The 22,580-nt window shown below is 54.4% G+C and overlaps 3 protein-coding genes across 3 annotated transcripts; all 3 read right to left on the bottom strand.

Annotated features, from left to right (window-relative positions):
• Nucleotides 1-709: 709 nt before the first annotated feature.
• On the bottom strand, nucleotides 710-3,987 carry LOC138067614 (carboxypeptidase A1-like). The gene is made up of 11 exons (XM_068947968.1): nucleotides 3,865-3,987; nucleotides 3,522-3,603; nucleotides 3,183-3,317; nucleotides 2,980-3,078; nucleotides 2,734-2,835; nucleotides 2,531-2,632; nucleotides 2,323-2,433; nucleotides 2,143-2,233; nucleotides 1,603-1,802; nucleotides 1,181-1,265; nucleotides 710-996 (listed from the first exon to the last, which is right to left on the bottom strand). The coding sequence occupies exons 1-11, from the start codon at nucleotides 3,927-3,929 to the stop codon at nucleotides 809-811; spliced, it is 1,260 nt and encodes a 419-aa protein (XP_068804069.1). The 5' UTR covers nucleotides 3,930-3,987; the 3' UTR covers nucleotides 710-808.
• Nucleotides 3,988-4,890: 903 nt separating this feature from the next.
• LOC104146994 (carboxypeptidase A1-like) lies at nucleotides 4,891-8,476 on the bottom strand. The gene is made up of 11 exons (XM_068948095.1): nucleotides 8,333-8,476; nucleotides 7,823-7,904; nucleotides 7,422-7,556; nucleotides 7,245-7,343; nucleotides 7,032-7,133; nucleotides 6,745-6,846; nucleotides 6,310-6,420; nucleotides 5,889-5,979; nucleotides 5,527-5,726; nucleotides 5,329-5,413; nucleotides 4,891-5,222 (listed from the first exon to the last, which is right to left on the bottom strand). Exons 1-11 carry the CDS (start codon nucleotides 8,395-8,397, stop codon nucleotides 5,035-5,037), a joined length of 1,260 nt encoding a protein of 419 aa, XP_068804196.1. The 5' UTR covers nucleotides 8,398-8,476; the 3' UTR covers nucleotides 4,891-5,034.
• A 3,369-nt stretch (nucleotides 8,477-11,845) lies between these two features.
• Nucleotides 11,846-20,400, bottom strand: LOC104146968 (carboxypeptidase A2). Its single transcript, XM_009679294.2, has 11 exons — nucleotides 20,316-20,400; nucleotides 18,522-18,603; nucleotides 17,530-17,664; nucleotides 16,648-16,746; nucleotides 15,888-15,989; nucleotides 15,549-15,650; nucleotides 14,686-14,796; nucleotides 14,233-14,323; nucleotides 13,656-13,855; nucleotides 12,561-12,645; nucleotides 11,846-12,149 (listed from the first exon to the last, which is right to left on the bottom strand). Exons 1-11 carry the CDS (start codon nucleotides 20,378-20,380, stop codon nucleotides 11,962-11,964), a joined length of 1,260 nt encoding a protein of 419 aa, XP_009677589.1. The 5' UTR covers nucleotides 20,381-20,400; the 3' UTR covers nucleotides 11,846-11,961.
• Nucleotides 20,401-22,580: the final 2,180 nt, after the last annotated feature.

Below are 22,580 nucleotides of genomic sequence, written 5' to 3'. Positions count from 1 at the left end.
CTCCAGGAGCTCGCAGAAGTGCTGTTACAGATGCAAGCAAATATAGAAGGCATCCAGGTGCAAATGGGGGTAGGAGTAGGGGTCGTGTATGTCACCTTAAACCAAGTCCTGGTTTTTACTCTCCCGCTGTCGGAGAAGCGGCTGAAATCCCTGGCTGCTCTGGGCTACACGAGATGTGGAAAACCGGAGGGACAAAACTAGTCTGAGCTGTTTAAAATCCTCTTACTCCAGGGCAGCGAAGGAAAAGCTCCCTGTCCCTTCCCAGCTTCTTACTGGCGTGATGGATGTGCACGTTGTCGTGGTCTTCTGCCTTGGGGGTGTTTGGAGTGGGAGGCTGGAACTCGATCGCGTCTGGGACTTTTAATTGCTTAATTTAATAAAAAGATCAATGACAGCATGTGGCTGGGTACCTCCTTTCAATTTGAGTTGTGAAGATTAACAGAACAACTTGGAGCAGCGCTCGCGGAGAGCAGGGGGGTCAACCTTTCTCCTAGCCCGTAGCCGAGGAGGACAACTACTGAAGAGCAAAGTGGCTCCGCTATTTTCCGGCACGACCTGCGCGGTAAATACCTCTCCCCCCCGGGGCAGCGAAACGGCGCTGGCTTAGACAAGAACGGAGCAGCAGCAGCAAGTCCCTGCGTTGGTGAGCAATTCCTCAAGCTAGGAGGAACGAAGGACTGCGCTTCCCGCTGTAATGGGGAAAAGGGAAGCAACAAGAGACGCTTCTCTTCCAGCTTTACGTTTATTTATCGCGTTATTCCCCCCCCCCAGCTAACTCGGCCGCCCACCACTCCGCGTCTGCTCCGGTTTAGTAGAGGTGGTTGCGCGCGTGCAGCATGATGACGCGCAGCGCCAGCCACGTCTCCTGGGCGGTGGGGACGATCTGGCTGGCGGGCAGCAGGAAGCCGTAGCGGCCCGTGTCCCGCAGCTCGAAGGTGAAGGAGTACTTAATGCCCTGGTTGTACGTCCAGTCGATGGTTCCTCCGCTCGCCTGATCTAAACGGGGAGACGCAGCCAACGGGTGCGCCGCGTTAGTCGCTCGGCCCTGTCCTCTCCTCTCCTATCGCCCGTGGGGACGTGTCCCACGGTGCTGGGACCTCTCCTCTAAGGTAGGCGCGAGGGCGGATTTCGGTTGACGGCCGCGCCGGCGGCACTACGCCGACAACCCCCGGTTACTTACAGATGGTGGTGATGATGCTGCCGTACTTGTACTTAGTCCCGTACGCAGAAGACAGAGCCGCGACAGCCCTTTCGGCGACCTGGTGCTGCGGGGAAGACGCAAAAGGGAGGTTTGGCGCTCACGCCACCGACCAACAGGACGGGAGAGCGTCCCACCAGCCTTGGCGTCACCCCCCGCCCCGAGCCAGGGCTTCTTCGCGGGTCACGCTAACGGCCGTGGCGCAGGACGGCGGCCGCTCCAGCGCCTCTGGGTGCTGCTCGGCACGGCAGGGTGGCCAAAAGGGGCGCGCTTAACCCGCGGAGACGTGGCCACAGGCAGCAGTCGCGCGAGCCACCTGCGCTGGAGGAGGCTCGGAGCTGGCTCGCAGGAGAGCGAGCCCCAGCGGCCTCCTGGCCCCCTCCGAACCCCCGCGCCCACCCTACCAGCTCCTCCTGGTCGGTCACGGGGGTGGTGGTGTAGCCGTAAGGGTAGAGCAGGAGCTGCGAGTAGCTGTGGATGGAGATGAAAGCCTTGATGTTCCCGTGCTTCTTCACAAAGTCCACGATGGCCTTCACCTCAGGCTCCGAGTGGGCGTAGGGCCCGCGGTACGTCTCCGAGCAGGGGTTCCCGCTGGAGCCGGACCCTGCGGAGGGAAGGTGACGCACGGAAACGCGGTAGGTGATGGAGGGAGCTGCTTTGGTGGCCCAGCTGGGCAGCTTGGGGTGTCCTAGCAGCGAAGGTACGAGGCCAAAAGCCTCCCCCAGGCCTTGGCCGCGCGGTGGCCGGCAAGGGACGCTCGCGAGGCTCCTGCTCGGCCTTTGCGCGACAGCTCTCGCTGCTGGTCCCCACCGTGCTGGTGGTGAGGGACGCCGAGGTCCTGGTGGAACCCAAACCCACGTCCCAGTTTGCCGGGATGGAGCAGCCCCGGAGCCAAACCCATGCCAGCATCTCCGCGCAGCGGGGGCCGAGCAAGCCCTCCTGACCTCCAAAACCGGCGTCCCAGTTGCGGTTGGGGTCGACGCCGACGCAGAGGGAGCCCGAGCGCGAGGACCGCGTCTTCCTCCACATGCGGTTCTGGGAGGGCAGAGCCGCTTAGCCGAGGGGGGCGACGGCGGGGAAGCGGCGCCCGCGGGGGGGCTCCCGGCTCTCCCCCCACCCGCTACCTTGGTGTGGGTGAAGACGAAGCCGTCAGGGTTGGTGACGATCTCCAGGAAGATGTCCATCTCGGCGAGGACGGAGGCCAAACCTTCGTCGTTCTCGTGCTCCGAGGCGATCTGGAGGCGCCGGGGCCGTGAGGGCCCCCGCGGCGGCCCCCGTTCCCGCCTCTGCCCCGCGCCCCGTCGGGCGGCCGAAGGCCGGCCCCGCTCCTACCGTCTTGGCGAACCAGACGCCGCTGGCCTGCGTCACCCATTCGCGCGAGTGGATGCCCGTGTCGATCCAAACGGCGGGGCGGTTCGCGCCGCCCCGGCTGAACTGCGGAAGCGGAGGGCGACCCGTCGGCTGCCGCCGGCCCCAACGCCCGCGCAGCTCTCTGGCTTTGCTGCCGGCCGGACCCCCCCGGCCCGCGACCTTACCTTGAGCACGTAGATGGGGCGGTTTTCGGTCGTGCGGCCGATCTCCAGTTTGCTGACCAGGTTCGGGTTTTCGGCCACCAGCAGGTCCATGAAGGCGTAGATCTGCGGGCGGCCGAGGAGGTCAGCGGGTGGCCCGACCCGCGTGGCCCAAAAGTGAGGTTTCGCACCCCCACGAGAGCAACCTCAGCATAGCATCGTCCCGTTCCCCCCCCCCCCCCGAAAAACAAGCTCCTGGCCGGCCGGTACCTCGTCCAGGCTGTGGTAGCTGGCGTAGTCGAAGGCGTCGGTGGAGGCGGGCAGGAGCCGCCGGCGCGCCGTCTGCCTCCGCTCGCCGTCCACCAGCGCCTGGGCGAGCCGGCGGGGGGCTGAGGCCGGCGGGGGGGTCTCGGGGCGGCCGGGTTCGCCGCCACCGCCGCCGGCCTCCCCGCCACCACGGCCCCTCCGCTGACCTGCACGTCCTCGATCATGACGGCGTAGGGCACGCCACCGGCCTCCAGGTGGGCTTTGACGGGCTGCAGGCTGGCGAAGGGCACGCGCACGTCCACCGGCGCCCCGGGGCCGCGCGGCGGCAGCCAGAAGTCCAGCTGCGGTGGTGGGGAGCGAGAGACAGTGCGGCGGTGGGGTGCGAACCGCCTGCGCCGCACCGGCTTCTCCCCCCCGCGCCGCCCCAACCCCAGCACCCGTTTTCGCTCAGCCTCGGGGTTTTTTTAAACTTTTTTACCGTTTTCTAATAGCATTTGCGCCGCCGGCGTTGCCTGAATGAGCCTTGCCATCGCAGGCGGCGTTACCTGCAGGTGCTCGAGCTCCTCCAGCTCCCGGAGGCTCCGCAGCTCGGCCGCGCTGCCGGGCACGACGCGCAGCACCTGGTGCCTGCGGGGAGCAGCGGGGGCAGCACCCCAGCCCCGTGCCTCAGTTTCCCTTTCTAGCTGCCGGCCACGGCCGGAGCGCCGCGTCCTCTCCCCCGGGGGGAACGGCCCCGCCCGCTCCTCGGCCCGGCGCCCTTCACCGTGGCGTCGGGGCGCGCCGCCTGAACCGCCTCCCCACGCGTGGTTCCCCCCCCCCCTTCCCGGGAAGCTGAACCGGCTTCTCCCACCCGACGAAAAGTCTCCCCATTCCCCCCCCAAACTTTACCCGACGAAGGTCTCCGCGCCGGCGGCCGCGGCCACCAGGGCAGCGAGCACCACCAGCCCCCGCATTTCCAGCCGGCGGAGCGCCGCTGCCGGGGCGGCTTTTAAGCGCCGGGCGGCCGCCCGCAGCTGCCCCGTTTCCCAGGGCCGCCGCTGGGGCCGGGACCGGGAACGTGGCAGCTGGCGCCGGCCGAGCCCCCCCCCCCGGCCCCGCCGCCCCCGACCCCGGCGAGACGCGCGCCGCCAGCGTGGGAACCGCCCGGACCCCCCCCGACCCCGGCGAGACGCGCGCCGCCAGCGTGGGAACCGCCCGGACCCCCCCCGACCCCGGCGAGACGCGCGCCGCCAGCGTGGGAACCGCCCGGACCCCCCCCCCCCGACCCCGGCGAGACGCGCGCCGCCAGCGTGGGAACCGCCCGGACCCCCCCCCCCGACCCCGGCGAGACGCGCGCCGCCAGCGTGGGAACCGCCCGGACCCCCCCCCCCGACCCCGGCGAGACGCGCGCCGCCAGCGTGGGAACCGCCCGGACCCCCCCCCCGACCCCGGCGAGACGCGCGCCGCCAGCGTGGGAACCGCCCGGACCCCCCCCCGACCCCGGCGAGACGCGCACCACGAGCGTGGGAACCGCCCGGACCCCCCCCCCGACCCCGGCGAGACGCGCGCCGCCAGCGTGGGAACCGCCCGGACCCCCCCCCCGACCCCAGAGCGCTCCCACGGGGCCGGGGCCGAAAACTGCTGCCAGGGCGAGATTTTATGGGTAAAGGGGGATAAAAATTGGCGGCCAGCGCCGCGCCGCCGTTCGGGGGAATTTCCTCCCCGCAGGCAGAGCGAGGCGATGCTCGGGGTCTCAGCCCGAAGGTGCGGGGTGCTGGGGCAGCCGGGAGATGGGGGGGGTCCACACTTTTGGGGGTCTAGCGAGAAAGAGGAGGAGCCCGGCTCGAGCCGTAAGGCGAATAAGGGTTTATTCCCTGAAACGCGCGGCCGCGGAGAGGTGCTGACGGCTGCCCGCGCCGGCCTCGAGGCGTCGGCAGCCACGAGGCCCAGCCGGCGGCACCGCCGGCTGCCGAAAATCTGGGGCGTTTCCGCCCGAGGAACGCCTAATCCGAGCTTCCCGGCGGCGTGGCGGGGACGGGAGGCGGCCGGGGGCGCGGGGCCGGAGCGGGGCGTCCCCGCTCAGTAGGGGTGGTCGAGGGCATGCAGCATGATGTCCAGCAGCGCCGGCCACGTCTCGGTGGCGGTGGGGACGATCTGGCTGGCGGGCAGCAGGAAGCCGTGGTGGCCCGTGTCCCGCAGCTCGAAGGTGAAGGAGTACTTCACGCCGTTGTCGTACGCCCAGTCGATGGTGGTGCCGGCCGCCTGGTCTGGGGGGGGGGGTGGTGGGGAAGATGGGACGGCCCCGCGGTGGGGTTTCCATGCCGCCGCGCCAAGCCCCGCCGCAGCCCTCGGCGAGGGCAGGGGGACACTTACAGATGGTGTCGATGGTGCTCCCGTAGGTGTATTGAGTCCCGTACACGGCGGCCAAGTCTCGCACTGCCTTCGCAGCCAGGTCGTTCTGCAACGGAGGCGGTGACGGGCAGAGGTGAGAGGTCCGGCAGCGCCTGCCCTGCCCGAGCAGAGACCTCCAACCACCTAGGTGACCACCCTTGGGTGATGCGGCCACCTCACCAGCTCCTGGTGGTCAGGTGCCGGTGCCGTCTTGTAGCCGTAGGGGAACATGAGCATCTGGGAGTAGCTGTGGATGGAGATGGCGGCTTTCACGTTGCCGTGGCGGAGGATGAAGTCCACGATGGCTCTCACCTCGCTCTCGGAGTGGGCGTAGGGGCCGTGGTAGGTTTGGGAGCAGGGGTTGCTGCTGGAGCCAGGGCCTGGGACGCGGCGGAGGAGACGCCCGAAGGAGAAACGACCGCGGGTTTCTCACCTCAGCTCTGACCTGCGGCTGCCCCGCAGCGGGGAGGTTCAACACCTCCGTCCCACCCTCCTGGTCCCACCACCCACGCCACGGCTGCCCAGGGCCAGCCCTCCCGTACCGCCGAAGCCTGCGTCCCAGTTTCTGTTGGGGTCCACGCCGATGCAGGAGGAGCCAGCGTTGATGGACCTCGTCTTTCGCCACAAGCGGTTCTAGGAGCAAGTGCAGGAGAGACCATGATGGGGCTGGTGGGCAGGAGCCCAGGCCACCAAGTCAGGTTCTCCCGTTGGGGTCTCTCCCACCAGGGGAGGAAAAGCATCCCTGCTGACCCGCTCCGGCAGCTTCTGCTCCTCCGGAGGGATGTCCCAGGTGGGAAGGGGCTGCCCCTGGCTCCTCTCCACCCAAGACTGGGACAGCCACCATGCGTGGTGGGCATCCAAGGCAGCTCTACTGGAGCTGGGGGTTAGGACAAGGCTTTTCCTCCCTGCCAAGGATTAGGTTGAGGTTTTTTTTTTTCTTCCCCTCCCCGCCAAGGCACTCACAGAGCTGTGGGTGTAAGCGAAGCCATCGGGGTTGGTGACTATCTCGAAGAAGATGTCCATGCTGTCCAGGATGGCGGTCACGGCGGGGTCCTTGCCGTACTCCTCGGCTATCTGCGTGCACAGGGGAGCAGAAGGAGCCGCCTCGAACCCCGCGCCAGCTGCTCTGGTGGCACCGGGTGCAGACAGAGAGCGAGGAGCAACGCGTCCAAGGTGGGGGAAAGGGCCAGCGCTCAACGGCTGAAGCCGAACGAGGAGCCACCAGCTTCACTGGCAATGCAGGGAACCCCCAGGCCGAGATGGGGAAACACTCGGAAGTGGCCGGGGGAAGCCCGGGGACAGGCTGCGGAGGGTGGGGGGGGTCCCGTCCCCAGGGACTTTTGTAGGAACTGGTTTGGTGGCCACCTCCCGGGCACGATCTGGCTCCACGGCGCCTACCTTGTTGGCTGTCCACACGCCGGTGGCTTGGGTGATCCACTCCCGCGAGTGAATGCCCGTGTCGAGCCAGATGGCCGGCCGGCCCGATCCGCCCGTGCTGAACTGCCAAGGGAGCACGCCGCCGTCAGCAGCGGGCCCTGAGCATGTGCTCGTGCACGCGTGTGCAGGCTCGTGCACACCTGCACTTTTCTATCGCTTTGCTTTCAGGGAAGGCCAATGCCGGCCTTTGCAGGCACCCAGCTGCTTCCCGCCCACTCCACGGGACCGAGCCGCCCGGTGGCGCCCACCTTGAGCACATAGAGCGGCCGCTTCTCATAGCTCTGCCCGATCTGGATTTTGCTGACCAAGCCGGGGTGCGTGGTCACCAGCTCGTCCATCCAGGCGTAGATCTGCAAGGCAGAAGGGCTGCGTGACGCCGTCTTTGCCCCCGGCACCCGCTGGCCCCACGGGAGACACGCCGGCCTCTGTGGGACCGAGTCCGCGGGGCTCGGGCGACGCACCTCCTCAATGGTGTGGTAGGAGGCAAAATCGAAGGTGTCCGTGCTTCGCTCCTGCCGCCGCAACAGCGTCATGCTCCTCTTCTCCTCGTCGAGCAGTTCCTACCCGGGAGGAAGTGGATGCGGGCCGTGGGGCAGCGGGATGGCCGCCATGTCGCCCCGAGCGCCGGCCCTCCTTACCTGCACGTCCTCGATCATGATGCTGTAGGTGATGTCGTTGGACTCCAGGAAGCTTTTGACGGCTTGGAGGCTCCGGAAAGGGACCCGCAGGTCTGCTGGGTGGCTGGGCTTGGTGGGGCCGCGCCAGAAGTCCACCTAGGTCGGGCGAGAGGGAGGTGGGCTCCACGGACACCTGGGGCTCTTCCGAGCATTTCTAGACCCAACTGGATGAGGACCCGAGCAACCTGGTCTGACCCCAGAGCTGAGCCTGCTTGGAGCAGGAGGTTGGACTAAAGACCTCCTGAGGTCCCTTCCAACCTCAGTTATCCCGTGACTCTACAATCCTGCCTAAGTGAGGACCTCTTTCCCCATCACCCCGGTCCCCAAAGCTGGGCTCTTAAGAGTGGGCCGGCGACGCTCACCTGCAGCTCCACCTGGTCGGCCAGCGCCCGCAGCAGGGCCACCTGCGCCTCATCGGCGGCCACGGTGCGCAGGACCTGGTCTCTGCGGGAAGGCCAGAGCAGTCAGCGCTGGGAAACGGCTAAGAGGGGAGCAACGTTTCCCAGGACGAAAGGGCGTTTCTGCTAAATGGGGGGACTGACCTCCCTGACGTTGGGGAGCTTTCTGGAGATGAGCATTAAAAGGCCCCAAGAAAAAAGCAAATGTCTTCCCCAGGCAGTGGAAGAGCTGATGTGGCCTCGGGAAGGAGCTGGGGTTTGATGGTCCCTGGAAAGCGTTTTGGGCCCCCTCCCCGCTCCAGCGCTGCTGGTTCTGCTGCAAGCGTGGGGCACAGATTGGGCCCTGTGGCTGCTTGCAGTGAGGACCTGCACCACCAGCAAAGAGGCAGGACCACCAGCAAGGAGCATCATCCCCGTCCCCGTCGTGCGATGCCCGCTGCACCCCCGCGGCCTCCCGCTTTCTCCCCGACTCACCCCACGAAAAGCTCCTCGCCGAAGGCGGCGGCTGCGAAGGCAACGACGAGCAGGAGGCCCCTCATGGTGGCGGATGCGGACGTGCCTCAGCCCCCGAGGGTCTATATAGCCCACGGGTGTCCCGCTGGGGCACCTCGGGGACCTTCCCACCAAGGCCACATCTGCTGCCCACGCTGGGCCAGTGGGAACACAGCAAACAGATAAGCAAGGAACAGTTCTCTGGAGCCAAAAACGTTTGCTTTATTTGGAGAAGCAAATAAAGGAGCCGCCAACTCAGGGAGGCTCTGAAAACATCCTCCTCGAGGCCTAGGGCCTGCTGCAGGCAGCCGGCGAGGATGTTTTTCCGAGTGCCCTGCCTGGTCCGAGCGGGAATTGGAGGTCCCCAGGGTCCGCGTAGCAGAGGGAAGGAGTTAGAGACATGCAGAGGTCCTTTATGGCTTCACAATACACGAGCTGTTGGGTGATTCCTGCCAGGAATCCCCACGCATCCGTGGTGGCATCTGTGAGCTCGTCCCCGGCCGGCACTGCTGGGAGCCACCGGGCTGGGTCTGCCAGCTGCTCCACACACCTGGGCATGAGCTTTGGGGACCGGGGTGATGGGGAAAGAGGTCCTCACTTAGGCAGGATGTAAGGATCCTGGTCACGGGCTAATTGAGGTTGGAAGGGACCTCAGGAGGTCTTTAGTCCAACCTCCTGCTCCAAGCAGGCTCAGCTCTGGGGTCAGACCAGGTTCCTCGGGGCCTTATCTAGTTGGATGTTGAAACCCTCCAAGAATGGAGACTGCACAACTTCTCTGGGCAATCTGGACCACTGCAGGACTGTTGTCCTGGTGGAGAAGGTTCTTCTTATATCCAGTCTGAACGTCTCCTTTTTCTGTTCATGCTGTTGTTTCTCACCCCCATCATGCACTGCAGCAAAGAGCCTGGCTCCATCTTCTCAATAACCTTATAGGTACAGGGGAGCTGCTTGTAGCTCTCTTCTCCAGGCTGAACCGGTCCAGCTCCCTCAGCCTCTCCTCCCAGACGTGTGCCAGCTGCTAACCATCTCGGTGGCCTCCACCAAACTCGCTCTGGTTTATCATTGTCTTTCTGCTAGTGAGGGTCCCAAAACTGCATGCTGTTGTCATCAAGCCATGCACTTAGAAGAAGAGGGACGAGGTGGCCTAGAAGCTCAGATGGGCTCTGCCCAGTTGGAGCTTCAAAGCCAGGGCAGGGCCAGAGCTGAAGTCTACTGCCCCGTCCAGCCCAGTGCGAAGGCACCTGCAGCTGGCTGCCCACCACCACTTGCAGCATTGCTTGCACGGGAGGCGGTAGCTCAGATGGGTCCAGGAACCCACCCGGTGCCTCCCACCAGCAACGTTTTACCAGCAGCACTTTATCGCTGGCTCCATCACGAGCTGTGGAAGGATGAGTCAGTTCGGCAGGCTCGCTTGCCGGAGAGGCTTCCCTCCAGCCGGTGGCGAACCCACGTGGAGCTTTCTAACGCCTCATCTGCACCTTCCCCTGCTTTTCCCTGCCGACAGCCTTGCGTCCTTTGGGTCTGAACGAACACTTCACCCTCTCGCGCAGGGTGTGTTTGTTTTCTGGCCGCGCTCCTGAAGGCGTGAGTAAGTCACCAGCTGCTGGGGAACCGGAGGACATCAAGATAAGCCTGTTAGACCTGATAACTATTGCACCAGGGGCAGGGATCGCTGGTGCCTGATGCTTTGGTGGCTCTGAAGCATAGCCAGCAGCTGTTTGCTCGTGAGCCCCAAGAAACTGGGAGGCTGAAAAACACCCCAAGGGAGCCCACCCATACAGGCCTCTCGAGGGGCCACGGGATGCTCAAGACCAGCCACGCTGGGTAAGAAGAGGGGCCCGTCCATCTCGGTCCTCTCTCTAACCTTCCCCTTGGCCAACCCTAGGGAGGGAGGAAAGGGCTGGGACAAAAGCTCAGGGAGGCCACCCCAGGACACCCTCAGCGGTCAGTAGCTTGGCAGCGTCCTCAGGCAGCGACTATGCCCGAATCTTCATCCTGATTTTTCCTTGCCTCCACTTCTAATGCCGGTGGTGAACCATCAGCACTCAACCTGCTTTCCGTACCCCACGTGCGTGTTCCCTGGGCGTGCTCTTCCCTGACTTGCCAAAAAAAAAAACCAACTGCTTAATGTCACTGTCAGCCCAGCGCGCAGAGCAAACCAGGCACAAGCGCTGGGGTGAGAAACCACGGCAAGAAAAACCCGAGTTTTCAACACCCAAAGCACCATCCCCTCCAAGAGAGACTTTTCAGGCTGCGGAAAGAGGAGCAGCACACTCTTTCTTGAGGCAGGTTCGTCCCTGGGGGATAACACACATGTGCACATGCAAACACACCGAGTCACAGTCCAGGATCTTTATTTTTTTTAACACTTGTGACTTTGCTAATGGCAAAGTCCAGCTGTAGGGCCTGTAAAAGCTTGATTTTGTGTCATTTATTTGTCCTACCAGATTGGGGGCAGAGGGGAGAATATGGCTGGGGTTTTTCTGGTGCTACATAAGCCCAGCAGAGCTCCCTGATTAGCCTAAGGTCTAAGGGGACGTTTTCCAGCAGAGAGGAGCTGCTAGCAAGTGTCCTGCCGTGTCTGGATGGAAAAAAGTGGGATTTTTGCCCTCCTCTGTTTTTTACTCAGAAAAGTATTTGCATCCTCTGTTAACCTGTTTACTGTGCGGACCAAGAGGTTTGCAGAGGTAGAAAGTGCTGCTAAAGGGCTACTGTTGTCCGGTGTAAAGACAAAGGCTTTTTTTAGCTAACCCTGGTGTTGACCACTGCTCCTGCAAGAGATGAAACGACAGTGCCAGATTTGCAGAATCAGTTTTGAAAATAGCTCAAGCTCATCATCCACAGGATGAAATGCAAAAGCAACTCATGGTGCGGCAGTTTCACATTGTCTATACCAGTAAATTAAATCTTCACGGGAACCTGAAGAATCCGAGTTGGAATAGGGCTAAAATCACACCTAGAAGTGCATATGAGAGTTTAACAGTATAGGTAATTGCTTTGTGGTGCCTGGGAATAATTCTGGATACTTATTTACTAACATAGCTGTAGCTGCAGAAGCCGCCTGAGGGGGCACACGGCAGGACAGGCTACTGCAGTCAGGCTGGCGGTCAGATGCCGCCTCTCCAAGACCTTTCCACCTCGCTCTGAACCTTACCGCTCTTAGATTTTAGTTCTCTCCTCAGCCTCTGCACTGGTGGAAGCCCCTTGGATGATCTCTTTATCTAGGTAGGAAAAGGTCTGGTTTCTTTTTCTAACTGGAGGTCATTTGTCAAATCTCAGTAGTAGTTAGTCGCAGGAGCAGTCACATCTTCCATCCTCCTCTCCTTTCATCGCAGCTCCTACTGTGTCTTGTTGAGACAGATCGCAGCGGGGCCTTTTAGAGAGTTTTGACTGCGTCCTAAAATCTGTAACGCCTTATAAGGAGTCTACCATGCAAACCCAAATGCAGGGAACCAAAAAGACATGCATGAAATGCTCTTTATGTACAGACACGTATTGCTGTAGGAGGAATGCCCACAAGCTTTTTTTATTCAGCCATATGCCACGCGGTTACAATTGTGTCAAGCATGTCAAGGGAAGAGAATTTACACAGTTGATTCCTATCCCGACTTTTAGTATGGATTGTCTCGCACATGCTCCATAATCGTCTTGAGACCCAGCCATGTCTCCTCTGCAGTTGGGATGATTTGGCTGGCTGGCAGAAGGAAACCGTAATTACCTGTGTCTCGCAGCTCAAAGGCAAAAGAGTATTTGATGCCATAATCGTAGCTCCAGTCAATGCTGCCTCCACTGGCTTGGTCTGAAAGAGAAAGGGAGAAAAAGCCACAGGGGATGAATGGAGGGTTGATGAATGGAGGATTGATCTGGGTTATGCTTCCATGCAGCACTCTCAGCTACCACAGCCAATTTGCGCTGAAGGTGCTGGGAATTTCTCAGGATCAGGCCATACCCAACAAAGTGAAAGCACGCTTGCTTTGGAAGATATGGCACTGAGATGATGCTATCCAGGAGATTAGGTAATATTTGTGAGGGACAAGTATTAGGCTTTCCTGTGAACTCTCATCTGGCAACATCTGACTCGTGGTGTCACTCTGCTGAAGCAACACTACCTCCAAAAGAGACCTTGCGGGTCAGAGAACCCGGGGGCAGACCAGAGCGTGGCATTTTTCCCTGGGATAGCCCATAAAGCTCAGGATGGCTAAATACTCACAGATAGTAGAGCAAATGCTCCCCACTTTATAGGTGGTGCCATACAGGGAACGGATGGAGCTGGCAGCAGCTTTCCCCAAGGTAGCCTGGAGAGGAGAGGAGAGGAGAGGAGAGAATGAAGGAAGAGTCAGAAAGTAGCCATGCTTAATGATGCTAAATTTCACCATCCTGAACCCTATTTAGGGAAGTCTCCAAACTGGTTTACAACCCACTTTCACTCCTCCCAAAACCAGCTGTGCCAAATCAATGAATTTCTTCCTTACTGGATACTAGTGACAGCAATCACAGCTTCCACAATATTTTGGGGAGGCAAATTAACATAAAAGCTTCCATATCAAATCACCTGGTGTTTCATCTCACTCACTGTCTTACCAATAGAAGGTTCAGAAGAGGCAAGAAAACCCCAAGCAGTCAGAGACCTTCCAATACTTAGCGGTCGGCTTTGTGCTCCCTTCAACTATGTAATGGGTGGTTGTAGAAAAAAGTAGAGCCAGACTCTTCTCGGAGGTGTACAGCAAAAGGACAAGGAGCAACAAACAAACTGCCCCGTGGGAAATTCCACGGAGATATTAGGAAAAAGAAAATCCCCATGAGCATCGAAAACTTCAGAATGGACCCAAAGAAATTGTGGACTCTGTCTTTGGCAACATTCAAGACTCGGATGGACAAGGCCTTAAGCAGCCTCATGTAGCTTCGAAGCTGGCTCTGACTTCAAAGCTGGCCTGCTTTGAGCAGAGAGTTGGACTAGAGACCTCCAGACCTAAACTATCCTATGATGGTATAATTCATATCCTTTCAAAGATACTAATATAGTTGCGGGTGCTGTCCTTTAAGCTAAAGAAGGAAATGTGGGCCAGCCTCAGAGTGAGTGAACAGGGCTGACAATGGGTGGCAATGGCATGTGTTTGCATATGACCAAGATGTCTCTTTTAAAGGTGGGGCACTGCAACAGCTCTCATTCACTCTCATGGATGATTACCGCTATGAAAGGACAGCTGAATTCAGTGCATTTATCCTGTTATCTCACGATAATACTCAGGTATAGAAGGCCAGCTGGAAGGACAGAGGAAAATATAGTCAAGTCATTGTGTCTCACCAGCTCCACATAGTCTGCTGGGTTAGTGCATTTATAGCCGTAGGGATACATCAAGAGCTGAGAGTAACTGTGGAGGGTGAGGAAGGCCAGGATCTTTCCATGTTTCTTAATAAAATTTACAACAGATTTTACTTCCACCTCTGAGTTGGCACTGGGCCCACGGTAAGAGTCAGAGCAGGGATTACTACTGGCTCCAGGACCTGTTGGTACAAAAGGGGAGCAAAGTAAGAACTGGTGTTCAAGGAAGGACAAAGCAGACCAACACAAAGTTGTGCGATTCCTAACAACAGGTCTTCAGCGAAGCCCTGAATGCTGATGGATGCTATAACAGCAGTGACAGAGCATGCACACCAAAGAGACGTATTGCGAGAAAGTACAGGTTACTTGTCTCATCTTCAGCTCTTTGGCAACTAGTCGGTAAGAAATTATCTTTACAAAAGGCAGCTGCTATCATATTTGACCATCTGCTTTCTGAATCCTTTATGTTAAGGAGATTGCTGTTCCCATGTAAGAGGATCCAGGAGCGTGAAAGGGAACCTTCTTAGTGACAGCCAGAATCCAAAAACTTTGTTCCTACCTCCAAAACCTGCATCCCAGTTCCTGTTTGGATCAACTCCGATACACAGACTGCCTTGAATCTTGGAGCGTGTCTTCCGCCACATGCGATTCTAAAACAAAGAAACACTGTGGCTTCGCAAAGGAACAAAGCTCAGGGCTCGCGTTACACCTGCTACCCAGAAACAGTTACCGTTCACCAGGAAGAGATTCTAGGCACAAGCCTAGGATTACTTCTGATGGGCTAGCTGCCCAGATGCACCAATGGAAACAATCGAAGGGCGGGTGAATTTACAGTGAAGAAAAAAGATGGATTAGAGAAACAATCAGAGTCTTTGGCTGCCCAACTCTTTTGCAATTCCTTGTTACAACCTAAACAAATGGACTTTTGGAACCTACTTCTGTCACGTTTATTGTTGGTTTGGAAGAGCACAACAGCTTTCTAAATCAGCTCAGAGGCAGTGGCCTTACTCACTTTGGTATGAGTGAATTCATATCCATCAGGGTTTGTGACTACCAGCAGGAAAATGTCCATTTTGTCCAGCAGAGAGGTGACGGATGGATCACTGCCGTAGTCAGAAGCAATCTAAGCAGAGGCAAAGTATGGCAAACTGTGAAGATCAGCATATTTCCTTCCCTTACACTCTTACACTCTAACAGCTAGGTAAGGAGGCAAGTCTGGCTTTTCGGGTAGGCAAACAAGAAACATTAATTATCTGCTGGCAGTAGCTGTTCCTTGTTAAACCTGGGGCTTGGAGAGAGCAATGAATCTATTCTACTATTTCATTCAGAAGACAGGAAGTTAATGGACGAGGGCAACAAAATTTTCTCCTGCAAGTCTCTGAGAATGTGCCAAAGCTAGCGCTAGGATCGAGATGAATTGGCCCGTCTGGGAGTCTATAGTTATGCCGCACTTCTCTGGTGGCTTACTCATTTTCAGCAGAATTTAAGTGTTCATTTAAATAGAGCTGGATTTTTTTTAGCGCTTTTGTGAAAGGTAACCACACAGTGCTCCTCTGTGTCTGCAGCCTGAAGTAGCAAATTAATCTTAATTTTCTCAAACTAACCTTAATTTTCTCAAAGTCCTCGGTCACTCCTAATGCCCAACAATTCCACCTGGACTACTACCTTTTGCCTACCTAACCTTCTCCCTGCTGTTGTAATACTTCAATTCCGTATCTAAATAATTGTCATTTTCTGTCTGGAGTCAGCTGCATTTTAAGACAGGTGAAGCAGAGTTAGCAGACCTGGTTAAGAACATCCAGGTGCGGTAGGTATACTTTTAAATAGTCAGTGGCATTCCCAAGACAAAAGAAAATCAATCACTGCTGAAGTGACCTTTTTAGCTATCCATAGCGCGCTTGCTTGGGTAATCCACTCTCGGGAATGGATACCAGCATCAAGCCAGATTGCAGGACGGTTGGTTCCTCCAGTGCTGAACTGTGAAATAAAGCAGAAACTTTTAAAACTCTCACTGACACCTCTTAGGCAAACATCCCATATAGACTGGGATGCTTTGGACTGAATTGTACCATATCTATAATATACTATGATCTGTAATAATTGTATAGTAGTCTATGTGTATATATATATTCATATATATGTATAGAGACACACACATATATATGCACACACACACATACACTCTTTAATATGTTACATACACAGGAATCATACCTTAAGCACATACAAAGGCCGCTTTTCATAGGATTCCCCAATCTGGAGCTTACTGACAATGCCGCTATGCTCAGCTGCAAGATTATCCAGTTCTGCATAAATCTGAAATTAAAAGTCAGGATGAGACTTAAATTCCATCCATGTATTGTGCAGCCCAGAACAATTTCAGGATCTGATGAACTCTGCAGGATCTGGTGAAATACACTTTATCCCCTTCTGCCTGCATTAGTACGGCCTCTCCAAAGCCCCAGCTCACCCTACGTTAGTGTGGTCAGCGCTATTTCCTAACGTCTCAGGTGCAGGAGGAAGTACTGCCATAACTTCAAGATTTACTTATTCCAGGAACAAGTTCAAAATCCACTTTAAGAAATTCCTGGTGGTAAAAATACCTTATCTTCTGCTCTGCTTGATGGCTGCAGCTTTCCTGTATTTCCCTATTTATAGATTTATTTATTTCTCACTCTCTTCTGAAGCATCTCTGAGGGTCAGAAGGAAGTATTTTGATAGAGCTCTGTCCAAAGGTTTATGAAAAAGTGTGATCAACACTGGCCTGTTGCAACACCCTGCGAGGGAGAGAGTGTTGTCCCACCGCAGTGGGACAGCACTGACCACAAAAAAAAATCCATTTAAAAACAAAACCATGTACCAGAAGAAGCCAGAAATAAATTTTAGATCCTAGTATAGGATTTGATCAAAGACAGCATGAAAAAAAGCCAGAACTAAAATCATCTTCCCCAAAATTTGGATCCAAGTTACTCACTGAAGCTAAAGAATGGTAAGTTCCATAGTTGAAAGTGTTGCTGCTGCGCTCCCGTTGCTGACTGCGGGCCATATCTTGCTTTTCTTCATCTAGCAAGACCTAAAACAAGCCATTCAAATGTGGAGGAAAGCCTGCTTGCTTGGCAGACCTCTCACCCAATGTTCGCCTCAAATACTGAGATGGTGCCGCTGCGTACTGGTTCTGGACGCAATGCCAAGCCTCACACAGCTATGGAGCAAACTGATGTTTCTGCTGGACTTAGCTGCAGCGAAGAAGGCGAGGTCACTGGTATTTAAATAGTCAGCATTACATTTTAAACGCTTGTTAAGATGAACAAGACAACTGTTGGAAAGCTTGAAAAAAGGGCAGTGCTTCCGCTGAGTTAATCTTTAGATGCCATCTTGGAATGACTGCTCATGAAGCAATACTATATGCCCAAGAGTGTGGGTTTTGCCCTCACACTGTGCTGAACAGTTCTTTCGGGTTATGATATCCAGAGCTGTTCATAGCACAGCTTACTGAATTATGGATAACTTGCTGTAGTGATTCCCAAACTTCTGAGGGCAAAAGATCACACAAAATTTCACTTATCAGAATAGCCCTACGGAACCAATGATTTTAATTATGACGCTGTTCAGAATGGTTTCTGAGAGCATCTGCAGAGTGATCTCCACAGCTTCCCAGGGCATCAGTGGTCCACAGACCATCTTTGGGGAAACAGTGACTTAATCCACAGTCTGCAAAAGCAAGGGAAGGGAGAACAGTCCTCATGGAAAGCAGAATGTAGAGCAGTGCATGAATTAATGAACGAGGCCAGGTCATGAACCGCTATTTGTTTCCACTGGATACGGAAGCTAACCGTATGCCCATAGCATTGTCTACCTGCAGGTCGTCAACCAGGATAGAGTACTCGATGTTGTTGGACTCCAGGAAGACTTTCACGGCTTGGAGGCTGCTAAAGGGGATTCGGACATCCACAGGGAGGGCAGGGGTTGAGGGGTTTAACCAGAAATCCAGCTGAAAAGAAAAAGGAAAGCGGGTTTGTTCTGGGAAGGTGAGGTCTGCAAAGAGCTTCCCTAAAGCTCTAGAAAAACTGATTTCTCCCAAACTGTACAACTCCAGCAGCATCATGCCGGACGTGCTTACAGCACGTTCCACTCTTCAGCTTGGCCTCACCGCATACCAGTTAATGTGATCAACTTGGGAAAGAAAAAAAGATCCAGGGGGAGGTTAAAATCAGCATTTGCACTGACTTCAGAGCTTCAGTTGTCTAAGCAAGGGGAGATTTTAGTCTTCTATTATGATTATTTTACTGGTCTCCTTTTTACCAGTTATAGTTTCAAGAGAAGCTCCATATTACTTTATTAGGTAACATGAAACACTACTTTTATTTCTGCGTTGGTATGGCTTTTTAAATTGCTATTTATGTATTTTTCAAATCAATATTTTTAAAGAAAATTATAATAAAAATTCTCAGCAATGGCAATAAGAACTCTAATACCTGGAATTTTATAGTGTGCTTTCCTGTTTCAATATGGTATAGATTCTAATAAATTGCTCCCACCACTCTTGGAGACAGGCACAGAAATATTAGCACTCCCATTTTAAAAACAAGTTTTTTGATACTAAGGTTTAGAGCGGATCAGTTCAAACATGATTGTAAACTCAGCTGAGAGAGAATTTGAATGCAGGCACTCCTGACTGCTAGGCTGCTGCTGGAACTTGTAGATCAAACACCAACTACTGTGGCAGCTATTTATTTATGGCAGCTGCCACATTATGGTGAGAGCTTCCCAACATGATGATGCAAAGTCCTACTCCTGATGAACCCGTAGTCTGAAGCGTTAACAAAAGCCGCCGTGGTTATAACGTACCTGAAGATGTTCCAGCGTTTCCAAAAGCTGTATTTTTTTAATCTGTTCCTCATTGCTTGCCTTGATTCGGAGAACCTGGTGTCTGCAGTAAATCAATAAGCCTTGAGAAACGGTCTTGAGAAAGGATCTTGTTGAACTGCCTTGTTATTGAGGTTATGGATTTGGAGCACGGTCACTTGTATTGATACAATGAGCATAGACTTCTCTAATGCAACTGACTTAGCGCCACCAAAGAGTTCAACTAACAACCTGTAGATCCAACCCGTTACATGTGCCTTAGGTTAATAACTAGTTAAATGGCAGTTCCTAAGATTTCGCTGGAAACAAGAGGTCATCAAGTGGCTGAGTTTTTAACTGGTTGCAAGGATTGGTCTTGCACCTGTTTATTATTTTTGTCGACAACTTGCAAAAAAAAATTCTGGTTGAGTTTGCAAATGCTCAAACATTTGGGGAGCATTATATAACAAAGTAGAGCAGATGCTAAATACGGCATTCATGTCACCTTTCTTTAGTTGTTTAGGCAAAGACTGTTGACTAACTTCCCTCTGTTACCAGAAGCCGATACCATCAGAGGGTAGCTTGTACCATTGCAGACGGACGAGTAGAATAAATCACCTTCTGAAAGGACCTGCTTCCACTGGTTACGGAGGTAACCTCAATGAATAACTTAGACTAGACAACGTACTTTTTAGATCTCTGAAGACAGGTATATCCCATCCAAACACAGGGTGACCCAGGCTGCTTGGTAAAATGGGTGCAAGGAAACAGTACTGTGCGGAGAGGCTGATGAATCTGGGCTTGTTCAGGCTAGTGAAGAGGAGGGAAAGGGCAGGGTGATCTAATTGCAACCTACAATTACTTGAAGGGGAGTTACAGAAATGACAGAGGCAAACTCTTCCCGGTCGGGGCAGATGATAACAACAAGGGGCAACAGCTCCACGTCCCGCTCTGAGCAGGAGATTGGACTAAAGAGCTCCGGAGGTCCCTTCCAACCAACGCTTCTATGAAATAGCAAAAGAACCTAGGAACAACAAACGTACACAACGGTCATGGGAGAGTAGATCCTATTCTGGGGAACCGGTTAGGATTCAGAAGGGAACTTGGGAGCCACTCTCATTAATCAACTGCAAGTACAGTCTAGGATCAACGCCATGGCAAAAAGCACCGGTGTGATCCATTCACAAGTCTGTGAGAAAGAACTTAAACCCCGAATCTCAACACTGACTCCTGGGCTTGTTCAGATATAAAGCCAGGTTGTGATCTTCTAGCTCCAGTATTTGCTGAAGCAGATCTGTTTGTTAGGCTGAACAGTCAAGCTTTGCAGTGAGGTTCAGATCCAGATCGAGGCTTTTGGGGCTGCTCAGTTCTACCAGAAGCTGAAAAAAAGCCTTGGGTGGACATGAATTTAGGACGAATTTAACTCTGCAGCTAGACCCAGAGCCTTAAAAACAAACAAACAAACAAACAAACAAAAAGGTCAAGCTAAAGAGGAGGATTCATTCAAATCTTGAGTGTCAAAGCCACTAAACTCCTAGTGGCTTAATCACATTGTATGCCTTAATGCAGTATTAGGACTACGATACTCTTTGGTGGAACTGCATTGCCAGATTCCCCTTACCGCCTAGTGATTTGAAATGCACAAAGGAGGCAAGTTAACATATTTTGGAGACAAGTTAGTTATGAAAAGAAAAGAACACACCCCAAACAGATTTTGTAAAGTGAAGATAACGAGAAAAGGAGTAACTGAAAAGTGTGGCCTTGAAATGAAAGGTCTTTTACAGAAGTATAACTCACCCAACAAATGTTTCCAGGCACAAGGAAGCCCCGAAGAGGGCACTGAAGACCAAAATCAGCTTCATGTTTGATGGAAACAGCAGATCAATCTAGCAAAGGTGAATTTATATGGGACTAGTTAGGAAGCCCTTATTTGGATAAAACATCTGAATTCCATGTGACTGAATTCACACGTGTATCAAAGCTTTCAAAGTAATCAACAGATTACTTTGAAACAGATAAGAGGCTGATCTCACCTCAAAATATTTTCCACTCACGCATTCAAAATTGAAACAGAGGAGCTGCTTTCAGAGCTTTGCCCACAAAGCTCCTTGGTGTTGCAGTAAAGATTTTTCTAGGAAGAAGAAAATAAGAGTCAAACTGAAGGACGTTCTAACTCTCACCAGGGTGCAGAAGAGCTCTACCCGTAAACTCTTGGCCAGGGATTTTCGTGTGCTAATATTTCTCCTGCTACAGTTTTCTAATAACCCACTCCTTGTTACAAAGAGGCAGCCAGCAGAAAAATCTCACACTGGCTAAAATGCTCGATTAATTTGAGTGTCTGTGTCGAAGGATGAGCTCTGGGGTCCTGCCTGCTTCAGAACAAACTGTCTTTAATAGACTGTGCCTACAGAATGCTATAAATACACTCTTATGTATAAATTACGCACTTCTAGGCAGAAGTCAGATGGTTTAAATTTGTTTTTATTGAAATAGAGTGTGTCCCCTCCCGATCCTCAGTTGCTGGGGTTTCATACAGATCCAGCCAGCCTTTGCAGGGCCTCAAGTCAAAATAAGGCTGCAATAAAATTCTCATGAAAGCAAGTCACGGATTGATTCCTTGGTAGAAGTCCTCTTCTAAAGAAGTGTCTGTCCCGGGGGGAGGTGAGACAGGTTTAAAGAAGTGCTGGGACAGCCATTGCCTGGTCCTCTCAGCTTTACAATGAGGGCAGGGCTGGTCCCTGATCCAGTAGCTCCCTGCGTCTCTTTGCTCTTGTGCTCGTCTCTGCCTACATCTTGCTGCAGGGGGGATAGTCTCTGCCTCGTTCTCCTTCCATACAGATGCCCAGATATTTTCGTCCATGCTGTCCACGTCCAAGGAGTAAGGGCGACAGGTGCTCTCCCGGCTGAGCTTTAGGAGCTCTCTCTCTTGCGTTTTGTCCTGGGAGTACCCAGCTGCAGTCGCCCCAGAATGAAGGGCAGAGTCACAGGGCTGTTGGATACGCTTTTTCTTTGTCCCATTAAACATTTTATTGCGGGAGAGCCAGGCGCTGAACCTGCTGTAACACCTGCAGAGGGGGTTCCTAGGAGCTAACATCAGAGACAGTAATCACTACTCTGCTGTAATCAGCCTCTGGCTTCGCTTCCTGGGAGCCACATCTTCAACACTAACACCTTTGAAAATCTAGGGGAGGAAGGCTGAGGAAAAGAAAACTGGCAGTCCTCAGAGGAAGCCATTAATAAAGACCTCACCCATACGGCTCTAAAACCATTTGTCAGCACCTCCCTGAGGAGCCTCCCCCACCATCCACTCCTAAGCTGCCCCTTCCGCAGTTAGGGCAGCGGCTTCTTGTGACGCAGTCTTAGTCACCTCCAACTAAGTCTCTCTCTAAAGGCCAGGCCCTTGTTTTTGAGAACAAAGGGAGCCTTCGGCAGGGATTCTGCTTGTTTTGGCACATAAAAATTAGTCATCCTGCAATGGTTGTATCTTGGGGGCACACCATGGAAAGCATACGCTCTGCAATATTCAGGCCTGGAGGCACGCAGGAATACACCTCCTCTCCCACCCACAGCAGCTTCTGGTGGGAAAGACCATGCACAGGCTTGCCTGCGGTGCAGACACATCCAGGGAGGTACAGTCCCCGCATCGTCTCTAATAAAGCACTTGTGAGACTGCAGCAAAGACCCCCCAAAAGGGCAAGGCTGGGAAGCGAGACAAAAATGGGCCCTGTGTCCCCTTCCGACTAGATTCAGGTTCTCCAAATAACTATGGTCTTTGAGGTTTCACCTATTCCAGTCCTTGGGAAACAAGGAGTCTCCGTCCCCCTCAAAATGAATCACATCGCATGAGTTTCTCCTGGAAGACAAACCATCATGAGAATTCCCTGCTTCTAGCACTGCAATAACTCCACTAGCAGACAAATTTGGCCTGTAGCTTATATCCTTCAAAGCTCTGTAAAGAACTGACAGACTGTCCAAACCTCCTGTTGATTAATTCTTTCAAAACAGGAAGGAGGGACCTAGTTTAGAGCAAAATTATAGCTTGCTTCATTACTCATGCTGCAT

The sequence above is a fragment of the Struthio camelus genome, chromosome 1, assembly GCF_040807025.1.
Source record: "Struthio camelus isolate bStrCam1 chromosome 1, bStrCam1.hap1, whole genome shotgun sequence".
In the NCBI taxonomy this organism is placed as follows: Eukaryota; Metazoa; Chordata; class Aves; order Struthioniformes; family Struthionidae; genus Struthio; species Struthio camelus.
This window is presented reverse-complemented; position numbering and strand designations above follow the sequence as displayed.